This window comes from Callorhinus ursinus, unplaced genomic scaffold, assembly GCF_003265705.2.
Source record: "Callorhinus ursinus isolate GAN/ISIS: 27379988/994484 unplaced genomic scaffold, GSC_fseal_2.0 scaffold21, whole genome shotgun sequence".
NCBI classification, from domain to species: Eukaryota; Metazoa; Chordata; class Mammalia; order Carnivora; family Otariidae; genus Callorhinus; species Callorhinus ursinus.
The window spans coordinates 718,964-744,630 of NW_027397083.1; the positions used below are offsets into that span (position 1 = coordinate 718,964).

Here is a 25,667-nt window from a genome sequence, read left to right on the forward strand (position 1 = left end):
AATACTTCTTTTAATTTTGCTCAGCTTTTTTTTTTAAGATTTTATTTTTATTTATTTGAGAGAGAGAGCATGAGCAAGGGGGAGGTCAGAGGGAGAAGCAGACTCCCCGCTTAGCAAGGAGCCCAATGCGGGACTCCATCCTGGGACTCCAGGATCAAGACCTGAGTCGCTTAACCAACTCAGCCCCCCAGTTCCTGGCACTGAGCTCCTAAAACCCTTGGAATTTCTTAAGCAATGGGGTAACAGAAGAATCTATTGTTATTCACAACAACCCCCTTTCAAACATACCTGAGTCTATGCTAATAAGGTGACTCTAGGTGGGTCCCTAGATAGCTTCAGGAGGGGGAAGGTAGCTGGTTGCCAGAGGAACCAGCAATGTGATTAGCAGGCCAGAACTTTCAGCCTCACTCTTGCACCTCTGGGGAGGGGAAAGGAACTGGAGATTGAGTTTAGTTACCAATGCTCAATGATTTCATCAATTGTGCCTATGTAATGGAACCTCCATAAAAACCCCTAAGTGATAGGACTTGGAGAATTTCCTCTTTGACATATCCACATGCCCAAAGGGTGGCTCACCCCAATGCCTCAGGGACAGGAGATTGTGCGCTCAGGATGCTTCTGGCCGCTCCCTATGTGCGTTTTCATCTGGCTGTTCATTTGTATCCTTTATAAGAAATCAGTAAACATAAATAAAGTGCTTTCCTGAGCTCTGTGAGCCATTCTGGCAAATTATGGAGGCTGAGGAGGGGGTCAGGGGATCCTCTGACTTACAGCCAATCTGTCAGAAGTACAGGTGCCCCGGACTTACGACCGACATGGGACCGTCCTGTGGAACTGAGCCTCTAACCTGTCGGTCTGTATTCATTGCCAGTGTCAGAATGGAACTTAATTGTTGGGCATCTACTTGGCCTCAGAGGGTTGGAGAAGTGACATTTGAAAAGATACCACGTAGTTGGTGTTGGAGGAAAAGGAAAACACTCTCATTTGATGTCAGAAGTAATGTGAATAAAAACGGCTGAAGCTTTTCATCCGATTTTGAGTGTAGGCTTTGGAATCAGACGTCCTGGGTTGGAATCCCATTTTCGACACTCACTAGCTTAGCTGGCCCTGAAACAGCTGTTTGATCTGTCAGGCCTCCAGGTCATTAACCTTTCTGTGGGAATAACTGCTTGTATTCACTCAGAGTCCTTGTGAGAAGTGTGTGAGACCCGTGGAGTGCTCAGACAGTACCTCATGTATAACGATGAGACATTTTTAGCTAATTATAGTTATTGTCATGAATAAATATTATTTTCCTGATTTCCCTTTTTTTCAATCTTATTATTGATGAATTTTATTTAAATTTTGCTCTCATGGGGCACCTGAGTGGTGCAGTCGGTTAAGCGACTGACTCTTGGTTTCTGCTCAGATCATGATCTCAGGGTCATGGGATCCAGCCCCGCATCGGGTTCCACGCTCAGCACAGAATCTGCTTGGGACTCTCTCTCTCCCTCTGCCCCTCCTGCTTGTGCTCTCACTCTCTCGCTTGCTCTCTCTCTCTGAAACAAATAAATAAATCTTTTTAAAAAAATTTTGCACTCCTGAAAAACTTTTTCTCTTCTTATTTTAGGATGCTTACAGCTTTTGTTTTAATATCATCGTTTTAATTTATTCTTCTCTATTTTACAGCAATTTCGGTTTTACACCTGCCCTCACTTGGCATAACTATTCTCTTGTGTTCTCTTGGTTTTTAGCCCTGTTTGCAGTTGGTCTCTAGAATGGTTGGCAGAATATGAATATGAGTATAAGGAAGTGTAAACAGCAGAGAGTTCACATTATAAAAAATGGTTTCAAACAAGGGAGAAAGAGAGGGAGAGAGGCTCCTCCTAGCACCCCCACTGTGTCTGAAAGCAGATGTCTTACACCAAAGTTCCCAGCCTACTTCAAAATGTGTTATCAAAGAACCCCCATTCCAGAAGCTCAGGGGCATGAACACACACTCCCCCACTCCCTGCCCATAGCACATTTGATCAGTTGGGAAGGAGATGCTTTCAACCCTTTTACTAACAACTCAAGCTGCCCAGTGCTTGTCCAGTGGCCGGATTTCAGGCTAAGGCTGACAGACTACAATGCCACTGACTAGGAGGGGTGACTCAGGGTGGAGGACAGGCTCCCAGCCTGCCCGTGAGAGGAAACCACATGGAATTCGCCTTCTGTCTCAGCCCTGAAGCATGTATGTCTCTGAGCATGGACTGGGGCCAGGCATGCGGCTCTTCTTTTATTTATCCCATCCCACTTCCAACGTCCTGGCGGTTTCCTGTACTTTGACACAGTCAAAGGTGAATGCTCTGGAGTGTGGCAGCCCTGAGCCACCCTCACTCCTCCTGCCTCTGTGGGGTGTCTTTGAAGGGCAGGAAGGTTTAGGTGCATCACCTGTTTGCAGGTTTTACAAGCCTGCAGCTCCTATTCCAGGCAATTTAGGCCTGAGAAAGACAAGTCCTGCGGTAAACAAGCCAAGTCCCTATGTTAAGATTATATACCATAGCTCCCCTCCAGCCTTCCCAGCCTACTCCTCCAAGGGGACACACCAGAAGCTGAACTCCCAAGGCAGTTTGCTAGCCTTGCCTAAGTGGAAAGGGTCTCCAGTGGTGAACATGCTGTACACAGACTCCAACCCTAGAAGCCTGTGTGTGAATTTATTTCAAGCTTTATTCACAGGCATGGGATGCTCCCCATGTCTGACTCTCCCTCTTATTTGGGCTGCTACAAGTTTATGGTACAATCTTCCATGTAAACCAGAGGGACTCATTTGAGCTTCAGGTGCTGGTGGACAGGTGGCCTAGGTTTAACACAGTCATCCTCTGCCCACAAGAGCAGGTAGGAGTGACTGTTCTTTTATTGGAAACTGAGCTCATTTCTCTATGATATTTATGCCGGAGCTAAAAAGAACACGTTTTGTGTTTGCATAGATTCCCCCAGTGTTCCCAAGTCCATTCTATTTCTGTTTCTTTTTCTAACCCATCTGGGAGATAACATATGACCTTGATCACTACACCAACACTTAGCAAGTCTATTTTAAACATCCAGGGGATTGGGGCACCTGGGTGGCTCAGTCCGTTGAGTGTCTGACTCTTGATTTCAGCTCGGGTCATGATTTCTGGGTCGTGAGATTGAGCCCCATGTCAGACTCTGTGCTCAGGGAGTCTGTTTGAGATTCTCTCTCTGCCCCCACCACCGCTTCCTCTCTCTCTCTCTTAAATAAATAAATCTTTAAACACGTAGGGGATTTACAAGAGGTCCCTCGCTGGCTGAGCATCATTAACTAGAAGTAGCATTTGCAGATTCAAGGTGAGGGCATGTTTGGGGCCATTTGTGGGAACAAGATGGGTCCAGTGGGAGCACAGACCTTGGCAACCAAGATGGAGGGGTGAAATTCTGTGTTTGCCTGACCTATAAATAACTTTTCTGCTAAATACTCTTCTATCCATTCTTGGTCTGAGTAAGTCCTATGTGTCCTTCAGGGTTTAGCTTAAAGCCCACTTCCTAAGAGACATCTCCTCCCATGCCCTAGAAGAGTGTACACTTGGCCCAAATGTGGAGCAGACCCCAAATGGGCAGCAACTGGAGGCCTCACAGCAGACTCCCTCTTGCAGGGAGCTGTGAGCTGTGCACCACCACGGATGACTTTCTAAATGTACTGAATGTGAATTTGTCTTTCTATTTGAATCATTTCTTTCAAATGGATCCCCAGACGTGGAAACCCCGCGTTAAAGGGGAGTGTGCAGAAATATCCTGTCTTATACACACAGCCAAGGTGCCCTTTGCAGGGACAGCTCACTGAGTGAATGTACTGGTGTCCTGCTCCTACCTCCTCCTCCACTCAATCCCACACACGGAGCACCAGGCTTCCCCTCCTCCAGTCAACCCCACACAGGGAGCACCAAGCTGTCCAGTGAACATGCATACGTGGCTGGCACAGGCAGGACTTGAAGGGGGACACTGATACGTGACATACCAGGAAGAGTTCAAATCAAGCAAGAGGAGATTTGTGACATTTGCATACTGTGCAAAAGGCAAAAATAATCATTTCAAAAAGGAAGGAAAGCCCAACACTCACCACACTGTTGATGAACCTTGAAGATATTATCCTAAGTGAAATGAGCCGGTCAACAAGACAGGCACTGGATGATGCCACTTATCCGAGGTACCTAGAGCGGTCAAATTCCCAGAGACAGGAAGGAGAATGGTGGTTTGCCAGAAGCTGTGGAGAGGAGAGAATGGGGAGTAGTGGCTTAAGGGGTATGCAGCTTCGGTTCTGTTAAGTTAAAAAAGTTCTGGAGGTTGTTTGCACAACAATGTGAATAGACTTAACACTAATGAACTATACAATTAGAAATGGTTACAATGGTAAATTTTATGTTACGTGTGTATTTTTTGTTTTGTTTTTTGTTTGTTTTTTACCATAATTGGGATTAAAAAAAAATTGTAAAGTCCCTTCAGGGCACAAACCACAAACCAGTGATGTCGCTGTCTGCACTGCCCTCTGCTGGTCAGGGAAGCTGATGCAGGGAGGAGCGCTCGGCTTCTAGAGTAAAATCAAATTCCCTACTCCATGAGCCTTTTATTTTACGGTCACTCATGGCTTTTAAAGCAGGCAGAAAGTATGCTGCTGGGGGTAAAAACTCAGTTAAAAGGCTGCTCCATATACAGAGGAGGTTGAAAGCCACCCCATCCTTCACGTTTTCCCCTTATACTTGCCCCTATAAACTACACCTCCATATCCTCTCAACAGGTACCCCAGCCTCTACCAAATAAACCATATGACTTCGAAGAATGAAACTTATTTAGAGGTTTAATCCAGAATCCCCATCAGCTTGGACTCAGGGTGAGAAAGACCTTAAGACGCCCATCTGGAATTTAGGTCATCAGACTAAAAGTGTCCCAGACCCCTCAAGTCTTTAACTGGTGTTATCTTGGTTCAATTCCTCTTTGTTCCTCTCCTCCCTCTTCACGTTCACAGACATCTACAGAAAGGAAGTTCAAGGAGATTAAGTCCAAGGTTACAGAGCCACTGAGTGCAAAGCTGTACCCCAAATCCAGTTCAGCCAAATTCTTCCTATTTATTTCATTTTTCATTGTTGTATCTTCCCCTCTCTTAAGCAGCACGATTTCCTTGTCCTTATTTTTTTAAACTTTATTTTGTTTCAATTCAATAAACATATAGTGTATTATATTAGTTTATTTATTTATTTATACTAGTTTATATTATATTATATTAGTTTCAGGGGTACAGTTCAGTGATTCATCAGGTGCCTATAACACCCAGTGCTCATTATATCACGTGCCCTCCTTAATGCCCATCACCCATTTACCCCATTCCCCACCCTGCTCCCCTCCAGCAACCCTCAATTTGTTTCCTATAGTTAAGAGTCTCTTATGGTTTGTCTCCCTCTCTGATTTAGTCTTATTTTATTTTTCCCCCCTTCCCCTAGGATCCTGTTTTGTTTCTCAAATTCCACAAATGAGTGAAATCATATCATAATTGTCTTTCTCTGATTGATTCATTTTGCTTAGCATAATATTGTCTGGTTACATCCCCATCTGATTTCATGTTTTGATGGCTGAGTAATATTCCATTGTATATATATACCACATCTTCTTTATCCATTCATCTGTTGAGGGACATCTGGACTCTCCATGTTTTGGCTATTGTGGACATTGCTGCTATAAGCATTGGGGTGCAGTGTTGGTATCTTTTGGGTAAATACCTAGAAGTGCAATCGCTGGGTCATTGGATAGCTCTATTTTTAACTTCTTGAGGAACCTCCATACTGTTTTCCAGAGTGGTTGCACCAGCTTGCATTCCCACCAACAGTGTAAGAGGGTTCCCCTTTCTCAGCATCCTCACCAACATATGTTGTTTCCTGCACTGTTAATTTTAGCCATTCTGACTGGTGTGAGGTGGTATCTCATTGTGCTTTTGTTGTGTATTTCCCTGATACTGAGTGATGTGGAGCATTTTTTCATGTGTCTGTTGGCCATTAGTATGTCTTCTTTGGAGAAATGTCTGTTCATGTCTTCTGCCCATTTTTTGACTGGATTTTTTGTTTGTTGGGTGTTGAGTTTGATAAGTTCTTTATGGATTTTGGATTATAGCCCGTTATCAGTTATGTCATTTGTGAATATCTTCTCCCGTGCTGTCGGTTGTCTTTTGGTTTTGTCGACTGTTTCCTTTGCTGTGCAAAAGCTTTTTATCTTGATGAAGTTCCAATAGTTCATTTTTACTTTTGCTTCCCTTGCCTCTGTCCTTATTTTAAAAAATAATAGATAATGCTACTGTTAATAACATTGTGATTCTGTTGAAAGCATTTTTTTTCTTCCTCTGTGGTTTTATTTAAGACCATTTTGCATCTTCTTTCCTTCCTTCATCTCCCCCTCCCTCCCTTCCTAACTATGCGTTGAGAGACAGATAAGGTATGAAATGAGACCTCCCCAGGCGGGCCAATATTTAGCTAGTAACCTCAGGAAGGCCATTTCCAGCCAGTGTGGATTCTGATTGGCTGGGACTGCAATGTGCACTGCATTAAATATTTGGACTACTTCCTCTGCTTATCTGCAGGGGCAATTGTATGTGTGTCCCCTGGAGAGCTCCGCTGGAATAAGGATGGCCCAGATGCCGTGAGGCAGGGTGGGGCGTGGACTGAGCCTGGGATGTGGAGTCAGGAGGCAGGGACTCAGACCCAGCCCTGCTACAATCTCTTTTGTGTGACCCTGTGCACATCCCTTTCTCTGGGAATCAGTTTCTCTGTGGGTAAAATGAAGGTGTGTATGGCCTTGTACCATTTTTGTAAAAGAAAACTGTGTGTATATGTGTCTTTCACATGTATGAAAAGAGATACACCCATCTGTTCACGTGGTAATCTCTGGGGAGTGGAACAGGCTGGAGGAGGTCTTTTTCCCTTTGTCTTTACTCTTTTAATTTGTCTAATGTCTTTACTCTTTTAATTTTCCACAACAAGCATTTGCCGTAATTTTTTTCAAGTTAATAGTGAAGAAAGTCCTATCTGTTCCAGTTTTGGAGGAAGTCACACTTATCCGAGGCCACAGCGCCTTGGCATCTAACTCAAGGCTGTCCTGCCTGTATGTTCCTTATGCTGCCTCTGAACAATTAGGGGATGTGAGTGCTGGCCACCATTTGACCCCCTTGTCCCCAGACCTCAGCAAATGCTGCCCTGGGCTGGTAACAAAACATCTTCAGAATTTTCCTTGCCCTCCTCCTGCTTGCATCTGATCCACATCAGCAAATGCTCAGCCACCACTCAGCCGAAGCACATTTATCTTCTCCCCTGTCCCCTGCTATAAAATGCCCAAACCTGCCCCAGGTCCTGGGAAAGCGCTATCACCAAACACGATGAATTTCCAGACTCCTTTAGATTTCCAGTGACGTGAGGTGTTTGTTCTTAAGTCACAAGCCCAAGGGACTGAGCAGGATGTGCGAAAGCAGCATGATTACTTGTTCTTGTCACAGGAAGATACACAAGCAGGAGGAAAAGGCTTTACTGTCTCCCCAGAGAATAGTCTTCTCTCTAGCAAATAATCCACCCCAAAGTACCTTATGAGAAATCAATTACACTTTTTAATAAAAAAGAATGCACAAATAGAGATTGGAAGGCACCACATGTAGCTTTGGATTCAGACCAACCTGGGTGCAAGTCCAAACCTTGAATAAGTCACTTAACCGACTTTATTAAATGGACACCTTATTTTGTGCCAGACACTCTGCTGGGCATTTTACACTAATAGCTCGAGTCTGAAGAGGTTTGTATTGTTCTCAATGTATAACAGACGAGAGAAGTGGGACTCTGGGAAGAAAGCCACAATGTGGGAGGGCTCAGCTGATGAAATTGCTAAGGCCCGGATTCCAACTCATAGCGGGACATGAAGGCCAACACCCATTCCTCTGGATGGTGCCCTCTCTCCCACACATGCTGGGGAGAAAAGACTTGCTCTAAGTATGTTGCGGAAACCAGATCTACCCAAGAGTGATGCCACTGGGTTAAGTGATCCCAAATCCAGACCCTGACACTGCTTAGGAAGGACAGGCACAGATCCGTGGATGGTGTGTTTTGGCATTCACTGAACCTAGATTCAAATGTTGCTCCACTGTGTACCCAACCGTGACCCTGCTACTTTGCCTGACTTCTCTGGGCCTCAGATTCCTAAAATGTAAAAGGCAACTGGTGAGAGGTTAAAATAGGGTTATACAGCACCTCGCCCAGAGGCACACTGAGAGGAGCTGCTGATCTCAGGAACAGAGCACCCCTGGAGAGCTCCAAGCTGGGAAAGGAGCATGACCGTTCTTGGACCCTGGACTATTTATGGGTAGCTAAGCCCCCTTCAGAAGCTCAGCCCTGCCCATACACCCGGGCTCTGGAGCGTTGACACAGCCACCTTAGAGCTACTTCGAGCCTGCCCCAGCCAGAAAGGGGCTCCTTTTTGGAATATCTGCCGAAGGCCCACCCGGAAATCAGCCTGCAGTAAGTGTGACCTCCCAGCCACAGCGCCTCACGCACAAGCTGCCTGGTCAAGGGGAAAAAGACCCAGTTTTCCAGGCTGTGCCCCTGGGCGACTTCCTCATTCAGTGCAATAGCAGTAGCTAGGAGCAGTAGCTCCTGTGACCAGGAGCCCGCGAGAGACTAAAATACTAGGTGCTCAAGAGATGAGATGTGATTTTCTTCACAGAGCTCACGGAGAGCGCGCCGAGCTCACTGCCCACTGGCTCGGCTGCACCCACACCTGGGCGGCCTCCATCAACGTCCCGCTCTCCCTCCTCCCGGGCCTCCGCGGCGCGCTCTCCGGCCGCTGCCGGGACGTGGAGATGCACAGCCTGGAGTCCCAGCCGGTCACGCCCCAGCACCTACTCCAGGAAGGCCCCGAGCCCTGCACCCCCGGGCTCGCAGGCCGCCTTTCGGCAGCACCTGCGGACGCTGCGGGCTCGGGAGACCAGCGGGGCCGCGCCCCTGGCAGAGACGCCGAGCCGAGGTTCCGCGCGCGTACTCACCCGCGAGGACCAGGTGAGGCGGGAGCCGCTACCCGCCCGCCCGCGGGAAGAGCGACGTCACGTGCGCCGCCTCCGCCGCGTTGTCCCACCCAGTCCCCGCAGGCGTCACCCCGCAGAAGCGGCGGGAGGCCCGCGGCAGTTAGGTGCCCGCCGCGCTACAGGTGGGCGGCCTCCGCGCGCCGCGCCATCCGCCGCCACTCCGCGGTCCCCGCGCTCCCCGCGCTCCCGGGCTGCCGGAGGCGCGCGGCGCCCGCCTTCAACCCCCGAGCCACCGGAAACGGGGCTCGCGCGCGGGCGGCCGCTGTGCCAACTGACGTTGGGGGCCGACTACCAGGAGGGCGAGGTCGCGTGCGTGCAGGACGCACCCCGAGCCCGCTCGCCGGCAACGCCTCTTGCCCGGCCAGCTCCCGCGGTCGAGCTGAAGACGGGCCCGCCCCGCCCCGAGGGCCGGCTCTTCTTCCCTCCCCGCGGCCAGGCGGTGCACCCCGCCGGGAGCAGCACGGTGTGGGGGTGCGCCTCGCAGGCCTCCCTGCCCGCCGCTTTGGGCGTCCTCTTCGGAGGCCCCTACAGTCCGCAACCCAAGTCGGCTCACCGGGGCCCAGGCCTGCCCCTGCTACTTGCACCCGCGGGCACACCTCAAGGTGTGTGTCAGCAGTGACCCAGAGCTGGGTGCAGTCCAGGCCGTCCCCTTTGGGGCTGTCTTCAGCTGCCAGGTGGTACATCCCTTGGGCCTTGTGAAGGACCAGAGAGCCCTGGGCCCCTGAGGGAGATGTTCTATCTGGACAGCCCCACGGACCACCCCACGAAGTGCCCCTCAGGGTACAACGAATACCAGGGTGGTCTCAGCGATGACTGCCAAATCCTCTCCTGCCTCAGGGCTGGGCCCCTCTTGGACCGGCAGCAGACAGCTGACCGGATGCCCCCATTTCTTCCAGGCCCCCCCTTGCTTAACAGCAGCAGTACCCGCAGGCTCTCTGTCCTGGTTGAGTCCAGTGGTCATTAAGGGGGGCAGGGAGGGGGCACAGGAGACTGTAAGGAGGCATCCTGACAGGAACAGAGGCCCTAGGGGCCACCCAAGCAAGCCACTGCAGAACCCAGCCCAGTCCGAATGCATAGATAATGACAAGAATTCTGTCCGAACTTAAAAATAACCAAACAGGACTCCTGCATCATTACTAGTTAAGGTTTTAGCCCATTCTCTTCTTTCTACCACCTAGATAAAAAGTCAGACATCCAAACATAGAACTGGTTGCACTTTGGGAAGACACCATTGTAGAACTACACTGTGTTTCCTCAGACCCTCTTCCAAATCACCTAACACTCAAGTCCTTTCGGTCCCTTGCCCTGACACCCTCTTGCTGAGAAGCCCCACCCTCTCCACTGTGGTTCACAGGTTCCTCTCCCTCTTTGTAAGGGGCCAATAAGCCCAACTTTGTTCAAATACAGGTGTATTCCTGATGGTCTTTGGTAGGAAGGAATCAACAGGGCCACTGTTTTGGAGGGATGCACCAGGAAGCTTAGCTTTGGAAAACTTACATGCATCCCCAAAATCTACGTCACTTCCAACCACCCCTATCAGAGAGCCTTCCTGGTGGAGGTGCTGTTTAGCTCGGGTATGCCAGAGTGAATTGCCATTCCCTAACCCAAGACAGCCGTCTCTTGGAGAGCCAGTTTTGTAACGTTCTTGAAACACAGGCTTCATCGCAATTTAACCCCAGAGTGAGTCTCTGGTTGTCACAAGAGCAAACTGAGGGTGTCCCTTTAAACCCTAAACTTTAGAACCACAGGGCATGCAGAACCTAGTTCAAATGGCCTCTTGGGGTGTGAATTTTTAGAGCCAATTCTGAAGGCACATGGAGAGACTCCAGGCTCCGGTAGTTGGAAAGCATGACCTCACAGGGTTGACAAGACCCCACTTCCCTAACTTCGGTTTTACTTCTTGGTATTTCAACTGCTCAAGCTACAAATGGGAAGATACCCGGATACTGATGAGATAGTATTGGGGCCAACTCCAAATCCTGAGAGGAAGAGGCAGTTGAAATCCAAGTAACACTGGGTTATTTGGGATCAGCTCTCCTGCTGCTGTGATGTATGCACATTGGAGCAGACAGTCAGCTAAGGAGTGACTTGCCTGTCCTTCGCCTTCTCTGGACTTGTGATCACTACCATTTATAGAGACTTTCTCTATGTGAGAAGTACCTTTCTAAAAGCATCTCACTTTATCTTCACCAACCCTAAGTTCAGTAAGTAATGCTCATATGAGGAGACTGGGGCTCAGGTTAGGTGACTTGCCCAAAGTCTCATGCCTCCAATACTACGAATACTAATGCCTGGTACCTACTGAGTTTTAGACTTTGCCCTTTGCAAAGTTCGGTTTATTAATTGATTGATTGATTTGTAAGTAGGCTCCACGCCTAGAGTGGGGCCCAACATGGGGCTCAAACTCATGACCCTGAGACCAAGACCTGAGCTGAGATCAAGAGTCAGACACTTAACCAACTGAGCCACCCAGGCGCCCCAAAATTGTTTAATTGCTTGAAAAATGGTTTTCATTAGGTACTGGGAATATCCCCATTTTACCAGAAAGGAAACTGAGGCTCAGGGAAGCAAGAAACTGCAGCTGAGCTTAGCAGTAAGTCTATGGCTTTGGTCCAAGTCAAATATCAGCCTCTGATAATTCCTTGTGCCTCAATTTGGTCCTATAATATGGAGGTAGCATGTTAAATTCCTACGTTACTTGAGAAGACTAAATGAGCTAATAGATACAAAGCATTTTGAAACAGTCTAGACTTTTTAAAATTTAACTAATTTTCTAAATTTAAATTTAAATTTGAATTTAAATCTATGAGGTCTGATTTGCCACTGCCTTAAGAGTGGGATCCCAGAGCCAAATCAGACAGACCTGAGCTCATGTCCCAGTCCCAGAATACTTGCTTGTCTACAGGGGCAAATCGTCTCACCTCTCTGAGAACTAATCTCATCTATAAATTGGAGATAATCATGAGACTGATGTCATAAATTGTTACAAGGATTAAACAAGAAAATGCAAGGAAATTCCTTAGTACAGTGCCTGGCACATCACCCTGAGCTGTCACAATGTGCAGATAATTTTTTTTTTAAAGATTTTATTTATTTGACAGAGACACAGCGAGAGCAGGAACACAAGCAGGGGGAGTGGGAGATGGAGAAGCAGGCTTCCCGCGGAGCAGGGAGCCCAATGGCGGGGCTCAATCCCAGGACCCTGGGATCACAACCTGAGCCGAAGGCAGACGCTTAATGACTAAGCCACCCACGCGCCCCTCTTTTTTTTTTTTTTTTAAGATTTTATTTATTTGAGAGCATGAGTAGGGGGGGCGGGGGGACAGGGCAGAGTGAGAAGGAGCAGGGAGCCCAGTGCAGAGCTCTATCCCAGGACCCTTGGATCATGACCTGAGTTGAAGGCAGATGTTTAACCAACCGAGCCATCCAGGCAGCCCATAATGTGCAGATAATTCTGATGGTGATGTGTGGAGGTGAGTGGCAGTGCACGGGATACACAAAGATGTATCATCAAGACTTACAACTGAGTGGGTCAGACACCCACAAAATAGAAATTACTCATTGTGGAAATGTCACAGAGCTTCCAACAAAACATTATGGGAAAGTGAGGGACACAAATTCTAAGTGGGAAGGATCTGGCAAGGCTTCCTGGATGGGACAGGGCTCGGTCTCAGGTAGGCACATTTTCAAATAGGTTCAGTTCTGCTGGCCTGGGAGGATTCAACAGATTCTTTCCTTCCTGATAATCTCAATTCTCCCCTGACAATACATTTCTATTTGCCTCTTCTCCTCCTACCTCACACACTCCTTCAATCTCCCAGGAAGAATCCTCTCTTACTCCTCTCAACCTCTTTAGCAGGCATGTCACTGTGAGTTGGTCACTTGGCATGAGTTCTTGACCCAAATTGACTGTGAGCTCTTTGGATGGGGGGCAGGGATAGTCTGCTCATCATAGTTACTTCCAGAGCTCAGCATCAGGCAGAACACCTAATGAGTACAAGTTTGCTGAATGAGAGAAAACCAGAGGTTGTCTTGTGGGACCCCAAGTAATAAGAGCCAGCTCTCAAATCCTTTTAGGTTACCGGTTCCTCTGAGATTATCAAATGTATTATTTCATTAATAAACCAGTTTTAAGCCCCATTTTGCCCATCATAAGGTGCTTGAATAAATAGAAATGTGAATAAAACTTAAGTTTTCACCGTCTCAAAATATTCTAGACAAGTAGGCTAAATAAGTAAACAAGTAAGTAAGGAAATAATAAGTAAGTAAGTAAATAAATAAATAAATAAATAAATAAATAAATAAATAAATAAAAGGAATGGGCGAAGGGGAGGTAGCAGCATGGTGCAACCATCCAGCATCCTATCCCAGGCACTGACAGAATGGAGACCGCTAGGCTACCATCAGGGAGTTGTTCCTTGGACACTACACAACGTTGTCTCCTGGAGCAGCCTTGGACAATGGGGTTGTTGCTATCTTATGGACACTGCAGGTCACATAAAATAAAGAGGTCTCTGTCTTTATTTTGACTTCTGAAGAGCTTAGAACCAAATTTTGGTCCTTTCTATACATTTTTGTTGCTAAGTTCAATCTTAGTTCCAACTTGGCTATGATGAAAACCTTCTTGGGAGACGCAAATTTGCCCAATTTGGAAGGTGGAGAGTAGGGCGATTTCCTGATATGCCTTAGGACAACTAAATCTCTGGTGACCATCCAGAATCACAGGGGGCTCTGCACTTGGATTTGGACAAGGGGACCCTTGCAGTTCCCTATAAAACTAAGGCAGAAGAACTGACCTGACCCATGGTGATTTTTCCTTCCTTCTGGTCTTGGTCCTGTTCATGCTAACTTTAAGAGGGTCACTGATATAAAACCTTGAATGGTTCCTCATTGCCTATGGAATGAATCTAAATTCCTTAGCATGATGTTCCAGGCCCCTGTGGCGGAGCCCTCACCTTCCTATCCAGCTTCATTCCTCAGTACTCACCTCCCCACTCCTTCCGTGACTGCTATGTTCCACATTCAAACTCAACATATTTAAAAACCAGACTTGAGGGGCGCCTGGGTGGCTCAGTCGTTAAGCGTCTGCCTTCGGCTCAGGTCATGATCCCCGGGTCCTGGGATCGAGCCCCAACTGGGCTCCTTGCTCCGCAGGAAACCTCCCTCTCCCTCTCCAACTCCCCCTGCTCGTGTTCCCTCTCTTGCTGTGTCTCTCTGTCAAATAAATAAAGTCTTAAAAAAATAAATAAAAACCAGACTTGTGCTCTCCTATGCTACCCACAATATCTGTTGCCCCTTCCATGTTTCCTGCCTAATTTGTTCACTCTCCTCCTACTTGGGAGAGGGTACTCTGCACTTCTTCCCTCTTCCTAAAGCTCAGTGTCCTTCTCCCCAGCTTCCTGTGCTAACTCCTCTGCCATGATGATCAGAGCTGGCCCCTTCTCTCCATCCCCTGTCACTTTTAATTTAGGTTCTCCATCATCAGGATTTTTTTTTTTTTTTTTGCATCCACTCTTGCCCCCATAAACCCACGTGCTCATAGGAGCTTGAGTGCTCATTTTAAAAATGTAAGCCTTATGTCACTTACTGGCTTAAACATTTCCAGTGATTTCTCTTTGCAGTATCGGTACCCTTTAGCCAGACTCCTAGGACAACACACCTGCAGTCAAAGATGGGTTTATTGGCTTGTTGCAGTGAGGGAGACGGCAGCATATCATGGGGAACTTTGGGGCACCTCAGTAAGGAAGTGTAAGCAGGGATTCATTATAGGCTTTGGACTTGGGTTAGTTTGGAGAAGGATACAGCGAAGTATAGTTTTGCTCTGAATTGGGTGCTGTGGGAAAGCAGGGGCAATTCTATGATTGGGTTCATTTTTATCTGGGTGGAAACATCAACCCCATACTGGCTGCTGTCAGAGTTGGTTGTACACTTCTCTGTGTTCAGCAGTTAAAACAACACCCAGATCCCTTTCCACACAGACTCTTCCCGCTCGTGAGCGAGAAAACAGGCGCTGATGTGCAGCGTTGATCCGAGGTGCGCAGCTCGATTGCAGTAGCGTCACAAGCTGGTCCGATCTAAACCTCATAGAACCATTACCTCATGGAAAGCTATCCTGAGACCATGATAAGTGAAACAAACAGCCCACTTCCTAATTTTGTCTAATCACAGACAAAAGCACAGTCCCTGTGGTGCCCAGAAAATCCCCAATCATAGAATTGCCCTCCCTTTCTGACAGTGTCCAAGCGGGAGCGAACCTCTGCCTTCCCAGGCCCTCCCCAGAGGCACCCAGCGGAAGCCTCATTCTACAGTAAGTTCCAACACTCTCTTACTGAGACACCCCATAGTTTCCCATGGTGTTCATTCTTCCTCGCTGTAACAAGGAATAAAGCACCTGCTTAACCACAGGTGTGTTTCTCCTGGTCTTTGGCCGAGGGCCTTGGCGCTCGCATCGTTCCCCTGCCCCTCCTGGTTTCAGCTGCTGTTGGCCTCCTTTCAGTTCCAAGAGAACAGGAAACTCAGTCCTGCCTCAGGCTTTGCCCTCACTAGTTCCCTGGGTCCCTGGTACTTGCTGTCAGGGTGTTTGGGGGCTGACTCCTCATCATTCAGATTTCCGGGGGAAATAACCACTTGAGAAAGCCCATCGTGACCCCGTCTCTTGGTAATTTTATAATTGCACTTTTTGATTTCCTACATAGTTCTTAGCCCTCTCTAAATTGTATTACTACCTTGAGAATAGCAGCATCTTCTTAATGGCTCTCTCTACCCCAGGCCACTTCCACGTCCAGGACAGCTCTCACAGAACCATCTGAATTGTTTTTCTAAAACAAAGAGAGTCTCTCCTGAAGGTACCTGCCCCTCACTCCTCCTGTCTCATCTCCTCCTGTGGCTCTTGGAGAACCCCACGCTCAGTCCCGGTGAACATTCGCAAACATGCCTCATGCCTGCCGGCAGCCGAGCATTGACCGTTTGCTGGTCCTTCTCCAAAATGTTCTTGCCCACTTCTCATTTTTTCCCCGAGGCCAAAACCCTAGTCATTTTTCAAAGTCTAGCTCCCAAAGTGCCTGTTTGGAGAAGTTCTCTCCATTCCTTCCTCCCCTCCTTGGGGCTCCCGCAGCTCTTCTTTCACATCCTGGTGCGATCAGCTGCACCCTGACTTCTGTCCCCATTGGCTGTATATCTGTTGTCTTTCTCAGAGCTGTCCCCACCTGAAGTGCTTTCAGGGCAGGGAGCCACCTGCTGTCTGTGCCTCTTTCTTCAATTGTACAATAAGAATTCATACTGTAGGGGCAGAAAACTTCTTTCTTCCCCTCTAGGTTCATTGGCTGGTCTAATAATTAAATTGACAGAAGATGGATTAAGAAGAGAAAAGCAAATTTAATGTCGTACATACTCATATGAAAATATGAGACCCAAAGAAGTGACCGGAGCAGGCACATTTTACACCTTTTAGACAAACATATCCATGAGGAATTGACAAGACCCAGGGGTCTGGGCTTGGGGTAGTAAATGAGTGAAGTAACAAGGTTTGTTTAAACAGCCTTCTCAGCCCTCAGTTCTCTCTCTGGTGATGGGGAGGTCCCGCCCCTGGTACAGGGAGGGTACTCTCCCATGGAGATGTTTTTGCTTTCAGGGGACAAAGTGGGTGGGTGGGGGGGCAGAGCATCCTTTTTGCACTGGCTTTTTAAGTAACTTATCAACATGCCAAAGCAGCACATTTTGGGGTGGCCTGCCATAGTACCCACCTCATAGAGTTTTTGTGAGGAATAAAGGAGTTAATGCATGTAAAGAAGAATGATGACTGGCACAGAGTAAAATGAACACTGAGTAAGTGTTTGCTACTATCATTAATGGTCTTTTCTGTATCCTCATTACTGGTCCAAAGGAGGTATCAATATGTACTGTTGTTAAATTTGGTTGGAGCAGGGCAGGAAAACTGCTCAAAGCCTGAGCTTTGGAGCTTAGAACCAGGTTGGTCAATTTTTTTAGTGGCCTGCTAAGTTCTCTGTGTAACCTCCAAATCTCCCTCCACCCCAAGATTTGGGGATAAGAGCCAGGGATAATTGAAAGAGAAAGCAGTCCAAAACGTTTATCTAGTGGTATGGCATAGGGCTGGTCTGACTTAAAGATAGACACCTGCCTCAGAAATGTATTTTTAAAAAGCTTCCCTGGATCCCTTGTTTGAATGTCACTTATCCTGGAAGGATTAGCATATTTAGTCATTACCTCAACTGGGTCCCACTTTTCCCATATCAGGGGAGCGATGATATATTAGGACCACCAGATGATAGTGGAGGTGGCAGCCGGGGTGGCCAGAGGAGTCTGGGTTATGAGTTGCTGTTCCCAGAGTTTCCAAGGTTTGTTAGAGGAAGGGTTGCCAGAAAGTGCTGGATGCAAGGGAGTGAAAATGATGCAGAAACACCAGATGTCTCCTAGGATGAGGTTGGTCTAATGGAGAAGCAGGAAGACTAAGTTGTAGTTCTAATTCTTCTACTTTCTAGTTGGGACACCTGAGGCAGATTACTGGACCTCTCTGGCCCTGGAGGGTGCGCGCGATATACGGCAGGGGACTCTAAGTCTAAAGGTGTGCTTTGACACACCCTGGGCAGCGTCTGCCAGGGGGAGACTTGTCTGACCCCGATTACTGTGAATGGCACCTTTTGGGTGTAGACAACAGCTGGTCTCAGCTCTCAGGGAGGTGCAGGATTCCTGGCAGCTCCCTGTTAAGACTGGCTTGGCCTCTAGTGGCCAAAGGCTCACAGGCACAACAGGGTGACGTCTAGGCTGTGACCAGATGGGATCATGAGGAGCAACTGGTATTTCTCTGAGATCCTTAACAGAGCTCTCTCCTCAGCTGAAGGCCTTCCATGAATCCAAGCTATTTGAGCCATTTTATACTTGTATTCTCTATGTTTGTATGTCATTCACAAGTACTTTCAGATACTTGTCTAAACCATCAACCTGTGAAGTTGTCATTTCCATTTCATAAATGAGGAAGCTCAGAAAAGGTGACTTGTCTCAAGAGTTTGGAAACTTACCAGGTTTGTCACAGAGCAGGATTTGGCACAAGTTTACACTGGCTTGATCCAAGGAAAGGGAATTACAGAGATCGAGAACGGACTCCAACATAAAATGCTAGGTGGCCCATGGCAGTGGGGTGTAGTGAGCCTGGGAGCCAGAACTAAAACTCCAAACCTGTCAGGTACTAGGAGAGGGGCTTGGGCGAGCTAATGCACATCCTCACTTCCCTCCCCTATGAGATGGTCTCTCAGAAGATGAAGGATGATATCTGACATAAGTAAATGCAGTCCTCATACTACCTTGAACATGAGGATAAAAGTACAGCACCTCTTGGTAATTTTTATCGTTCCCAACTTAGTTTCTACCTTCAAACTAGACTAGAAATGGGCTAATTGGGGTTCTTCTCTGTCCTTCAAGTTTGCCTGGGGTTCAAATACTTGAAATTTAACCATACGAAAGGAAATCTGCCTCATCTGCAGGCTAGCTGATAGGTATGGGGCAATCTACCTTTTCTGGGTAGACTGGCCTTGGGAGTTTATCCCAGTGGCCTGGCATCATGGTGATTTACCTGGCACGCTTGACTGAGCATGGCCCTGGCTGGGAGGATTACATTTCATCCAATGTTGAAATCACTTGAAATTCTTCTTGCTCATCCAAAGATACAGAAATAAAAGAAGCAACTCATGGTCCTGCTGAGGCGAGATCTTTATTGTTAGCCGTTCTTGGATCTTTATTTTCTATCTGCCAAAAATAGATGGATCCAAGTAATGTAAGAATCACATGCACATGGATGTTACTGCACACCCCACACACATTTCACCAAAAGATCAAATTATATTTTTACTGTCTTTATCTGTAGACTTTAGAGCTCTATAGAAACTTTTGAATGGAAAGATGACATTTTTATCATTTTCACTTTTTCAACGTACCAACATTCAGAGGGTTCATTCTTGGGTGGGACGAAGCAGGAGGCCAAACCATTCTTTTTAAATGCCCTGGCCTAAACACTGTCTAGAGACTAACCCACATGCACACACAACGTAAGTCAATCGAAGTAATATCCAAACTCCTTCTTTCCCCCTTTTCTCTTCACCAGCCCCTTTCTCATCATGGTGAAAGCCCCTTTGCTTCCTGCATTTCTATTTTACTCCTTAGTATTAATATAGAGAAGGTGCTCAGCTACTTGAGGAGCTAAGGATTCAGTCATTCTAAACCACTTCTGAGATAGGTCTCCCTAAAATATTTACTGGTCCTCTGCTTGTTTGACCAGTGGTCACAAGAACGAGTCATCCATTGGGCTTTAATCCACAGCAGGCTGGAATGACAGCAATACCAAGGCTATGACTTTATTAAAACTCTCAATTCCCTCAGACCCATTTCAAAGCTAATTTTATTCGATGCTTGGCCTATGAGTTTGTGCCAATTTGCAAATTTTTTCCAAATCACCTTCTCAAATCAATGTAAAAAGAGTTTATCTTCTCTCATATATGCAATTCCTTAACAGATTCAAGAAAACAGAATCTCTCTCCCGCAGAGGACTTCTACAGGCTGTGGGAATACTCTTTACAAAATACAAGTTAGGGGTTAGGAACTACATTCATGCCTTTTTATTATTACACACACACACACATATAACATATATATCACTATATAGTTACATGTTATACATTATATATAAATTTTATATTTATGTATTATGTAATATAGTTTACACATATATAAAAATATGATTCCCCAGAGATCCGATCCATATATAGATCTAAGGAACAAGGAAACTAAAATCTAAAGGCCAAAAATCTCTTTTCGGTTCTGGATCCTTAAAGAAACCATACTTCCACAGTGTTGCCATTATTCCTATCTGTATTTAAGACACACACCTAGAACATGGACCTATTGTTGGTCCCTTCTTCACGGTGTTGTCCATTTCAGATAAGCATGATGCAGTCTACACATTTAGATCCATTCACGTTTATGACTTTGTTTTTAAAGTTAAGTGCTCACTTCTCCCTTATTTTATCTACACTTTTCTAAGGATTTTCTCTATACTTCTTTTGAGGCATATTGCAAGTTTTTTTGAAGAAGAAACTGGTACGGAACTCTTAGCCCAACGCTGGGAGTACATTCTCGAGACTTGCTGCTTGTGACCTAATCGAGACTTCTATAGCTTCCTATTTCCTCCCATTCAATAGTTAGTACTTGTACCTTTTCTGGACCCTCTGCCACTTTAAACATGCCTCTTATATATATATATAAATACTCCTTCACATGTAACTCAGGGCTTAAGCCATGTTCCATTGACTTTTGAAACTTCTGCCGACGTCTGCTCTGCCACATCTGCTGAATATAAGGACAAACCCTCGGAGAGGGGTCACTCCTTTCAGATTCCACAAGTCTGTAATCAGTCATTCCCCACTAAGAATTTGTAGTCACATCTTTCTCATTTGGTACTCAGACAACCTCTGAGACACAACTGAACTCTGCCCTCCTCCAGAAAGGGATTTCGGGCCCTTGCTAGCTCCTTTTAACACCCTAACACTTAAACCTGTGCCTCCCTCCCAATTCCAACCATTATTGATGTTTTCTACGCATACAAGCTCATTTCCACAAATGCAGACTACAGAGCAGGGCCTTATGTCCTGTTCTGCCACGGTGCCCAACCCAGAATCCTCCTAACACTGACCTCGGGGAGTTTTGGACACAAACCCTTGTGGGAAAAAGACACAAGCTAGGTCACCCCATCCCATCTCATGCAACCTATGTGTGCTAGCCCCCTCTGACTCATGGTTCACTTAAGAGCACAGGAGCTTCAAATAACTAAACTAAATTGATTTGGGTCCCACATCCGAGATGGTGGGTTTAATTGGTAGTGTGAAGTAACGTTATACCTGAGAACTTTTGAATTTACATTGCACCACTAGTTTCACAGGCATGACCACAAATGACCTTTCCATTAATGCCCACATTTACCAGTTGTCTTTCACACTGTTTCTCTCAAGAACATTAAACAGGGCATCCTGCCCCTCTGTTGTGAAGCATGGAAGCTGTGCTCTATATTGTTTCAGAATCGCTGGCATTCCCACGGGGAACAGAGTGGGCCTCACCCTCTCCTCATGACTAAGTCCAGAGAATGTGTGGTAAAGGAGTTTGTGACATTTTAACCTGAGTACTATTCCAACCATTGTCCATGAATGCTTGCTTACAGTGCCTGTATCGCTACACTGCTGATCACAGTAAACGTGAGGTAGGCTGCTATGAGCTGTGCCTAACCCAAAACATTTGTGGATACTTTATAAAGCAGGCTGTATTACTGCACATCCTCAGTTTCCTAATTTCAGAAGTCTGGTGAGCCTACTCTTTTCCCCAAACAGAATCTTAACATCTCTACTGCTCTCGTCTTTGCCAAGCGTGGGCAACAAATACTGCCTTTTTAACACAATTATGTCACTGACCTATCAGGACATATAATGGGGATTGTTTTCCAGTGCTGAGGATAGAATACTTGAATGTATTTTCCAACCCCGTGGCAAAGAGGTGCAGTGATAAAGGGTCATAATCAGGCCTCTGAAGTGAAGGACACGTAGCCTTTGGGATGAGAAATATCTGGGTTCAAACTTAAGTGTGCCATTTGCTAGCTGGGTAACCTTGACCAAGTTACAATTTTTCTCATCTGCCAGATGGGAATAACATTACCTCCCTCAACAGGGTTGTTGTGAAGATTATAATATACACAGAGCCCCTGGCATACCACTACAATATAGTAGATACTCAATAAATGTTAGTATTTTTATTATCCAAGAGTTTGAATTGGCTAGAGTCCAGGATTTTTAATTAAGCTTCAATCTTCCCAGAAAAGTCATCTAGGACTAAAGTTAAACATATTATTTATCCTGTCAGACTGTTAAATCCTTGTAAACTTAACTTAGTGGGTAGAAAAGGTTAGAGCACTACGGTGGAAGGATGCTGCCCTTGCCCCCATTCCCTTATGCCCCCCCCCCCCACGCACGCCCAATTGTCCATGTCTCCAACCCTACTTGATGAAAATGCCTATGGTCTCCAAGGTTAGAAACTTTCAACCTTTCAAAACTTAAGAATGGGAAAGTGAGGCCTCAGGGCTGTGTACATTCCATTAGAAAAGGAAGGAGGGAGAGAGAGGAGGGATAACTGTTATATTTTCTTGTCATTAGCAATATAATGGCTCCCATGCACTGGAATCCCAGTCTGATGAGAAATGACTCGAAGGTCATGGATGGACCTCACTGTCCACTGTGAAAGCTCTCGCAACACCTTTAGGCCCCATAGCTTCTTCTCAAAGAGACCACCATCTCCACCAATGATGGGCATCCCATCAGCCTCGTTGGGGGGGATCTTGTGTTCCAGGAACATCATTAGTTCCTCCAGCTGGTAAGCAAAGGCAGCAACTTGGAGTAGAATGGTATGTATTGCTTGATGGAAATCCCCTTCAGCTGGAGTTAAATGCACCTGCTGGTCTTCTAAAAGCCTGGCCAACATAACATGGAAGGCACGGTAAGCTTGGAGGTTCTCTTGGAGTCGCTCCGCCTCAGTCAGCTCACTGCACTGATCAGTGCTTGCCAATGGCACACCATCCACAGAGTCCAGGTTTATGTTCTCGTTCAGGCCCTGATGCTTCATCTGGCCAAGGATACATAAAAACATCACATCTTCTGTAATTATCCCAAAATTCTCATTTAATCCCTAAATCTCATGTAAAGTTTTATTCACCTTCCTTGTCAAGGATCCAAATTGTAAAGAAAATAAAAATGACTAGACTTTAGGAAGACCTTATTCTCTCTGAAATGATACATACTGCTTTGACTACCTAGTCACTTTTGTGGGAGAATCTGCAGTTTTCATTAGATTCTAAAGGTTGAAAAACACTAGTCTACAATTTTTCCTTCCCACTTTGAACTCCCTCCTGGAAACTGGAGTACCTGAATCATACTGGAGTTTTAAGTATTTTAAACATACTTGAAGACACTGACCAGACCTTAGGAAGCCCTAGAATTAACCCAATGCAGCATTTTTCTAACCCCCTCTCCTTCATTATCCACTCTCAATGGTGAGGACAATCCTTTAGAGAATTCAGTGGGAATTAGTTAAACAAAAATTAAAAAATAAAAAAAGGCACTAAAGAGTCTGATTTCTAACTGGTGAGGCTGTACAAAGATAAACCAATTCTCAGAGAACTTAAATTTAGAACTCTCCTTCAGTGTTTCTATAATAGTAAGCCTTAGGTGGAGACTGATGGTGATCTCCCTCTATCAGAAAACCAATCTGGAACTCCATGGTTAGTTCCTCTGACACTTCCCTAAGTACCCAATGAATCTTCTAGGGAATCCTTTTGATAGTGTAGGTGACCATTCTATTTAGACACACAGAAACTTGATATATGTAATGAAAAAGTGGGTGGCTAATACTGTACAGAAGAAATTCTTTGGGTTTATGCTGCTCAAAAATTCAGAACAATGTGAATGAAGAACCCACACTTAGAGGGCACATGGTTAATCTATTCTCGTAGAATTCAGATTGTAAGCAAATTAGGAACAGCCTCCATGACATGCAGCCAATCCCACTCAGAAGCCTATGTCTATTTTTCTTATTCATAGATCAGGTCTCCTAAACAGCCTAGAGAAAAAAATAAGGGCACAGGAGTTTCCTTAAGGGAAGGAACCAGTCCAATAATAGGTGCCCAATCTATGAATGACTATATGATTAGGGCCCTCAATGATTGGTATTGGGAGCTAGAACATGATAGCAAGGGGCTGCATCAGAAGACATGAAGTGAAAACAGACAACAGCAAATCAGGCAACTTACATAAGATTCCAAAAGAGCAGTCAGGTCTGAACGAATCTTCCTTGCTAGCCAGATAGAGCGGCTACAGAGGTCCCGGCGGTGAGGGGTCAGCGGTGAGTGCTCTGCAAAAGCCATCCCCTAACTCAACTGTCCCAGGAAACAAGTGAGCTGGGTTTGCTACTGTCTACACTGGTCCAAATAAGAAATGTGACTCTCAGACTAAATCCACTGGGCATTCTCTACTAATGGGATTGTGCACCCCACCCCCACGCCCCTGCCTGACTCAGAGGTGGCAGCAAATTCCTGGCTGTGGATTTTTGTGCCTGTGGAATCAAAGGCCCCTTTTTAATCAGCTTTTTTTCCTGCAGTGTCTGCCTCCATCCCTCTCCTCCACTCAGTGCTGAGCCTACTTGTTTTTATGTCATTGTTTTGCTTTTGCACTTAGCAACAAGGTCACTATCACACTAATCCTCATGACACCCCTGCCCAATGTGATCTACTTTACATACACACGATCACTTTGTTATCACCCTCCCTTGCACTCCCCATGTCCTCTTCTTTCTTTCTCTCTCCTTTTTTGGCCTAGTAAAGTATTCAATAATATTATGTTATTATCATCAATACAGCTGCCACTGATTAAGCCTAGCTACTCTGGGCCAGACACTGTGTGAAAGGCTTTAAAGCCTTTATTTGAGTTTTAGAATAGTTCTATGAGATAAATATTATTTCCATTTTACATTAAGAAACTGAGGCTTAACGAAACTAAATAATGTGCACAAAACCCAGCAAGCAGGCACAAAACTTAAATTAGGTCTCTGATTCTCCCATTGACTTTGCAATTTCATTCTGTAGGATTTTCACATTTTGTTCAAGAAACAAAATTTATGCAAATTAGGTCCTTTAAAAATATAGCATCTTTTCATTGTGTAAAGTTAGTTTCATTTACACTCAACTAAAAATCAGCAAAGTAAGTCATCTCTAACCTTGATCATGGTGCCTTCCTTGCAGCTACAGGATGAGGAAGGTACTGTTCAGGCCTGTTCTCTTCCAAAGGACAGGAAACACCCAACCCTGACTGGGAAACATTTCTACGGCAGTCTCAAGTGACAACATGCTTTCCTTTTTCTTCCTTATCCCAGTCATACCACATTGCTTCTTAACAAAATACGAGAATGAGCTGGGCTTTGAAATGAGGACAAAAGAGTTTAAAAGCACGTGCAGAGTTCTCTTCTATTGCATCTAACTTAACTCTGTAGGTTAGATAATGCTCCCTGAGCAAGAGCTGCAAGTGTCATCCCCAAATCAATTAACTTTCACTATTTCATACCATAGACATCATCTCTAAATCGAAACACACACCTTTTCAGGTGCAAACTTCCATAGGGAAACAATAAACAAGGGGTGGAGAGGAGGAAAACGGAGACTGGCACTCACAGTAGGCCTTTTAAGAAGGTAGGAGGATTCTATTTTTATCTTTTTTTTAAGTTAGTACTCATTGTGGACACAGTTTTATGAAAAAGCACTGATATTAAATGCTATCAAGGTTCTGTCATTATCAGACTAACATAAACCTCATAGCATCCTTAACGTTCTTTCTACTAGATTAATAAGGCCATCTTTTCTAGAACTCTGTCAAAACACTGGAGGGGTTTCCAAGTTGGCCAGATGATCAAAGAATCCTATGGCAACTCAGCATTAGAGATCAAGAACGAAAGAGTCAGAAGTGAACTATCTGACTCTGCCGGAGAGAAGCAATAG

General features: G+C 45.8%; 1 protein-coding gene across 1 annotated transcript; it reads right to left on the minus strand.

The window, feature by feature from the left end:
* Positions 1 to 18,784: 18,784 nt before the first annotated feature.
* CNTF (ciliary neurotrophic factor) lies at positions 18,785 to 25,648 on the minus strand. Its single transcript, XM_025879162.2, has 2 exons — positions 23,931 to 25,648; positions 18,785 to 22,747 (listed from the first exon to the last, which is right to left on the minus strand). The coding sequence occupies exons 1-2, from the start codon at positions 24,042 to 24,044 to the stop codon at positions 22,262 to 22,264; spliced, it is 600 nt and encodes a 199-aa protein (XP_025734947.1). The 5' UTR covers positions 24,045 to 25,648; the 3' UTR covers positions 18,785 to 22,261.
* Between the last annotated feature and the right edge of the window lie 19 nt (positions 25,649 to 25,667).